This window comes from Cornus florida, unplaced genomic scaffold (genome assembly GCF_030987335.1).
Source record: "Cornus florida cultivar Cherokee Brave unplaced genomic scaffold, ASM3098733v1 CherokeeBrave_3.0.0_Hap2_Chr11, whole genome shotgun sequence".
NCBI classification, from domain to species: domain Eukaryota; kingdom Viridiplantae; phylum Streptophyta; class Magnoliopsida; order Cornales; family Cornaceae; genus Cornus; species Cornus florida.
In genome coordinates this window covers 129,570,791-129,577,146 of record NW_026775581.1, presented here as the reverse complement: position 1 = coordinate 129,577,146, position 6,356 = coordinate 129,570,791, and the positions used below count along the sequence as shown (strand labels likewise).

At 37.8% G+C, this 6,356-nt stretch overlaps 1 protein-coding gene across 3 annotated transcripts; it reads left to right on the top strand.

Annotated features, from left to right (window-relative positions):
• The first annotated feature begins 1,029 nt into the window (after positions 1-1,029).
• LOC132286649 (glutamate receptor 3.6-like) lies at positions 1,030-5,609 on the top strand. Of its 3 annotated transcripts, none has more exons than XM_059789007.1 (7): positions 1,030-1,271; positions 1,816-2,114; positions 2,219-3,573; positions 3,661-3,938; positions 4,221-4,252; positions 4,339-4,745; positions 4,906-5,609. In XM_059789007.1, the coding sequence occupies exons 1-7, from the start codon at positions 1,264-1,266 to the stop codon at positions 5,386-5,388; spliced, it is 2,862 nt and encodes a 953-aa protein (XP_059644990.1). In that variant the 5' UTR covers positions 1,030-1,263; the 3' UTR covers positions 5,389-5,609. The 3 variants fall into 3 exon arrangements, with proteins under 3 accessions (XP_059644990.1, XP_059644991.1, XP_059644989.1); XM_059789008.1 differs by having other exon boundaries at positions 1,030-1,275; XM_059789006.1 differs by lacking the exon at positions 1,030-1,271 and adding an exon at positions 1,292-1,440.
• Positions 5,610-6,356: the final 747 nt, after the last annotated feature.

Genomic DNA, 6,356 nt, shown 5'->3' with positions numbered 1-6,356 from the left:
AACCGGCGAGAAGCTCTGAGCATTAATGACTAAATTAACCGTATAAATCAAACCGACGACCCGAAAGCTTCAAACTAAATGACCACCGGCCCAACCGAAGATGAAAACAAGTGCAGAGCTACAATGACCCATCCATTCTGGCGAGCTCTGAGCGGCAGTGTCCATTGAAATTGGATCGGTGAGCTCCGAACTGAAGCTGCCAAGACAAGATAATTAAGAAAAATGGTTTGGAGAGGTGTTTGAACTGAACTAGAGTTCCATTGAAGACCTAACTAAGAGCTCCATATAGAGGGCTTGAGAAGCGACCCAACCTGAAAAGCGTCAACATTCAATCCATTGGAAAAGCTTCAGCGAACCTCAACCGTTAGTTTCAGACAGACCCAGAAACTTCAGCGATGAACTCCGGCGAGCCACAGTTTCAAAAGACCTACATCGAAGTCTCGAAGAGCTTCAGCGACCCAACAGTTTAGTGAGTGCAATACGAATGAATGAATGGAAGAGACGACGGTAAAAAATAAAATTTGGAAAAAGAAAATGAGAAAAACAGAATGAATGGAAGAGATAAGCAGTTAATGGTGATAAGGTTGGTGACGTGTCGAATTGTTAGTGGTTCTTCAGAATACAAGGGGCCACATCAATTAATCAACTTTAAAAGCATGGTTAAAGAGTTAAATGACCACGTTTTACTAAAGGGCAAAAACGACTTTACCAAATTCCGGCCACGGAAACTTACCTGATATGATTTCTATGTCCTAAATTGCAAGGGATATTGTAGTTTCAGGGGTTAGTTGCACAAGGGATATATTTCAAGGGGGTTTCTTGCACTTTACCCTATAATTTATTATTATTATTAATATTTGGGTGTATTTGATATAAAATGTTGAAAGAACAATATTGATTGAACTTGTGGGGTGACAGTTAACAATAGCAATTAACAACTGACAAATACAAATATCTACTCATTCGTGAAGATGGCGACAGGTTCAATCATCACGAATGAGTAGATTAACTTGGGCTCTGCTAATGGAAGTATGGAACCCAATCAATTGCTTCATTTTAGTGTGTGTGTGTGTATATATATATATATATTTGAACATTCAACAAGATTTATTCTATGCAGAGGTTGATATGATGAAATATTGATGGAAATTTTTTAAAAATCGTAGCCCTTAATAAGTGTCATTGATTTTCTTTCATTAAGGTGATTTCCGTAGAGATACACTAAACAACAACAATCCCCTCTTCTCTGCGCACGTGGCCTATATGCCGAAGCAAGTAACTCATCTTGTTTTTTATTCTTTGTTGCTTTAGATTTGTTCACCTTCTCATTTTTTAGTTCATCATCTTTTCTGTTCACTTAATGGTGATGAACCTCCTTTCACATCATGCTGCTAATACTAAGATGGAAAAGTTCTTACTCTGCAACTTTGCTAAATATGTGTATGTGGTTGGGTTTTTTTGGGGTTTTATAAGCTTCTTGGGTTTTGATAATTAAACTAAATAAACTTAGTTTTGCACTCATGTTAACTAGGGTTTAAGAAGTTGTTCTTGTTTTCCCCCGAAAATCTGGCTATATTACTTGTCATTTCACCTTGTTGCAAATTTAGATCTTGAGTCTTCATAATAGTTAATTATGTTTTTTAACAATCTTTATTTAATAATGTTCTTGAATTTTTCCTTTTTATTGTTTGCTTAGTTAGTTACAATTCAGTTGCTAGCTTCACATGATCTAGGCATATATCAGTATTGGAACATAGAGTTTCTTATCAAAACTTGATGCTGAAGTATGTTCGTTTGTGTTTCTTCACATTACAGGGTGAAAATTAAGGTTTGTGATCGACAATTCACCATGAAACTAATTTGGGTACTTCTGTTAATGGTTTTGTTTAATGGGTACTTTTCAAATGGAGTGAGCACAAATGTTACGACAAGGCCTGAAGTTGTGAACATTGGTTCCATATTCTTTTTCAATTCTACAATAGGCAAAGTTGCCAAAGTTGCCATAGAAGCTGCAGTGGAAGATGTGAATTCCAACCCGAATGTTCTTGGTGGAACCAAGCTCAATCTTGCAATGTATGACTCCAATTCTAGTGGATTTATGGGCATTCTAGAAGGTACGCGCGCACAACTTTGTAACATCGGTAGTTTTCTTCATTTCTGTTTAGCATCTCAGTTCGATAACAATATCTAAATGTTTAATTTTCATTACTGATAACAGCTCTACAGTTCATGGAGGAGGAAACTGTGGCCATAATTGGGCCTCAATCATCCGTTATAGCTCATGTGATTTCGCACATTGCAATGGAGCTGCAAGTCCCTCTTTTATCCTTTGCAGCAACAGACCCCACTCTGTCTTCACTTCAGTACCCATTCTTCGTTAGGACAACACAGAATGATCTGTTCCAGATGGCTGCAATTGCAGAAATTGTGGAGTACTATGAATGGAGACAAGTAGTAGCAATTTATGTGGATGATGATTTCGGTAGGAATGGGATAACAGCCTTAGCAGATCAACTTGCCACGAAACGTTGTCAAATCTCTTACAAAGCACCAATGAAGCCTGAAGCGAGCAGAGCTGACATCATGGATGTCCTGATTAATGTGGCTTTATCCGAGTCTCGGATTCTTGTTCTTCACACTTATGACAGTTGGGGTCTAGATGTACTTGCTGTGGCCAAATATCTTGGGATGTTGGATAGTGGTTATGTGTGGATTGCTACAAATTGGCTCTCTAATCTTTTGGACACTAATTCTCCTCTCCCTTCAGAGACGATGGATAATTTTCAAGGAGTTATCACATTGCGTATGTACACTCCGGATTCAGAACTGAAAAGAAACTTTATCTCAAGGTGGAGCAACTTGACAAGTAAAAAAGGGGCTAATTCTGCTTCTCTTGGATTGAATGCTTATGGCCTATATGCCTATGACACTGTTTGGCTGCTCGCTCGTGCAATTGATGCATTTTTCAATCAGGGTGGAAAACTTTCCTTCTCTAATGATTCCAAGTTAAATTTGCTGCGCGAAGGGAGTTTGCATCTTGATGTTATGAGCATCTTTGATGGAGGAAACTTATTGCTTGATAGCATTTTAAAGGCTAATATGACTGGTTTAACGGGACCAATCGAGTTTACTCCTGACAGGTCCCTGATTCATCCTGCATTTGAAGTCATTAATGTCATTGGCACAGGCTATACTAGGATTGGTTTTTGGTCGAATTATTCAGGATTATCAGTTGTGCCTCCGGAAATACTCTACACGAAGCCACCAACTCGTTCCACTTCAAATCAGCATCTGTACAGTGTAATCTGGCCTGGACAAACTACACAGAAACCTCGCGGATGGGTTTTTCCAAACAATGGAAGGCAACTGAGAATTGGAGTCCCTAACCGAGTTAGTTATCGTGAATTCATTGGAGAAATACCAGGCACTGATATGTTCACAGGGTACTGCATTGATGTATTCACTGCTGCCCTCAACTTGTTGCCATATGCTGTCCCATATAAATTAATACCATTTGGAGATGGTTATAATAACCCAACGTGCACTGAGCTTGTCCGCTTAATCCCTATTGGCGTGAGTATGAAAAAGTAAGCTTTGTCATTCGTTTGCTACATTGTCTGCCTTATGTCTAATCCTGTGGTTTTTTATTCTTTGATACAGGAATTTGATGCTGCAGTAGGTGACATTGCTATCACCACTGATCGTACTAGAATAGCGGATTTTACTCAGCCATATGTGGAGTCAGGGCTAGTCGTAGTGGCTCCAGTTAGGAAGTTAAATTCTAGTACTTGGGCTTTTATGAGGCCATTTTCGCCAATGATGTGGTGTGTCACAGCAATTTCTTTCGTAATTGTTGGAGCAGTTGTTTGGATTATGGAGCACAGATTGAACGATGATTTTCGTGGCCCCCCTAAGAGACAAGTTGCCACTATTCTATGGTGAGAACCTAAGGATTTTTTTCAAATTTATATGACAATGACAGATTAAAAGTTCACTTCCTTTTTGATTAGTATAGTGCATGCACATCAAATTGCTGCACCCTGAAGCTGAAAGCTCCAATTCTTCAATCAACACAGTTTTCTCTATTAACTATAAGATTAAACAAGGCACATCAACATGTTTTGATCTCCTTTTCTTTGCATAGCAATACGTCGGCCATTTTTTATTTATTTTTCCATCGATGTCTCTTTATTGCTGATCTTCGTGCTTTCACTTTGCAGGTTTAGCTTCTCAACTTTGTTCTTTTCCCATAGTAAGTGATATGACACTGGTTTGATAATCATCTCTATTTGTCACTGAATAGAAGTGATAAAATTTCTTTTTTCCTGTTTAATGCAGAAGAAAGAACAGTGAGCACCCTAGGTCGTCTTGTGCTTATCATATGGCTATTTGTGGTACTAATTATCAACTCGAGTTACACTGCAAGTCTGACCTCAATACTTACTGTGGAGCAGCTTTCTTCGCCCATTAAAGGTGTTGAAAGTCTAATGGCGAGCAATGTCCCTATTGGCTACCAACAGGGCTCATTTGCCCGAAATTATTTGATTGAGGAACTTGGCATTCGCGAGTCAAGGCTCGTCGCTCTCAAGTCAGCAGAAGAGTATGATAATGCCTTAAAAAATGGTCCCAAGAATGGTGGTGTTGCTGCATTGGTTGATGAACGCGCATATATTGAACTCTTCCTCTCAACCCGTTGTGAATTCAGTATTGTTGGTCAAGAATTCACCAAAACTGGATGGGGATTTGTAAGCAACTCTTTTTTAACCACATTTCTTTTATGAGATATATAACTCATTTGTTACACTTTTTGTGTGGCTCATTCAACATTCACACTCAGTGCACTACTAGATTCTAATTCTCAACTTAGAAAATTAGGTCACAATTTTGTTCCTCGTTTACTATCAGGCCTTTCAGCGGGACTCTCCTTTAGCAGTTGACATGTCAACTGCCATCCTGAAACTGTCTGAGAATGGGGATCTTCAAAGGATTCATGACAAATGGCTTACAAGAAGTGCCTGCAGTTCACAAGGCTCAGAGCTTGAAGTAGACCGGCTTCACCTGAAAAGCTTCTTGGGCCTCTTCCTCGTGTGTGGATTAGCGTGCTTGTTTGCTCTTCTACTATATTTTCTTTCAATGGTACGCGAGTTCAGCCATCATTACTCCGATGAGTCTGAGTCATCTGGTGGAAGCTCGCGATTAGCACGCCTTAAGACATTCTTTTCATTTGTTAATGAAAAAGAAGAGACAGTAAAAAGCCGATCCAAGACTAGGCAGATGGAGAGGGCTTCAACCAGAAGCAGTGAGGAAGTTGAATCAACAGATGGTTCCAAGAAAATCCATATGGAGCTCTCTTCAAACAGAACCGTTAGTTTTGACAGTGGAGTCTAGTAATTGGTGGCTTTTGGAGAAAATTTAGTTTAAACTATTTCCTCCCATTTCAAATCTAATGTGCTGCAGCAAGTTAAATAATTCTCAGTCAGCTTTTTATAGTCCGTCTTTACATTTGGTTTCATGGTGCTGTGCGTTGGTCTCTTGTACGTAAGTGCTTTTTGTAACAAAAAGTTGTGCATTTTTATTATTAGCATAATAATAGGCTGCAAGTTTATCCCTGTTCTTTGCCATGAAACGCTTTCTTGAGTTTTTTATTTTTATTTTTTTATGCTGAACTTATAACAAAAAGAAAGTATAAATTTGAAAAAATAGAAGATGGAATACCATACAGGAAATGCTGGGTAATAGAAGTTCCATTCAATGTTGCTAGGGGAAGCCATTCCGTACACAAGTTAATGATTGATGCAAAGTTACTTATTAGATTCTTGTGTTCCAGTTTTGCTAATTATTTTTTCAATATATAATCTAGAAAATTCAAACACTTCAATAAAAAAAATCATACTTGTATTTTATCTGTGTCCAACACGGACACTCCTCAAACAGACACTATATAGCGTCCATAAATAAAAATAAATAAATTTTGAATATTTAGCCTACACTGGACACTTTCCCAAAATACTTATGTTGACACTTTTCTACATTTCTAATACAAATTTATTTGATAATAATTAAAATAATATGAACACACTTCAAAGTGTTAAACTTTTCTTTTAAGAGAATTGATATTATATAATAATATAATAAAATAAGGAAATAAAACTTTTTGTGGGCTTCTGATAAGTTTGGGTTAAATAATATAAAGAAATAAAAAAAATAGAGATGTAATAATATATAAGAAAATAATTTTGGGGATTTGCTATTAGTTAGAAGAAGGGCAGTCCATATGATGCAGGCCGACCAAAATTTGATCTGTCCAGAAATATATGCTAACTGTGATATGTGCGGCAAGTCTTGTGGGGCTTGCT

Coding starts and splice junctions, on each gene's coding strand:
- LOC132286649 (XM_059789006.1), top strand. CDS start 1,361: ATGGTGATGAACCTCCTTTCACATCATGCTGCTAATACTAAGATGGAA. Junction 1,441..1,815: donor TGCAACTTTGCTAAATATGT/GTATGTGGTTGG, acceptor TTCACATTACAG/GGTGAAAATTAAGGTTTGTG. Junction 3,574..3,660: donor TCCGCTTAATCCCTATTGGC/GTGAGTATGAAA, acceptor TCTTTGATACAG/GAATTTGATGCTGCAGTAGG.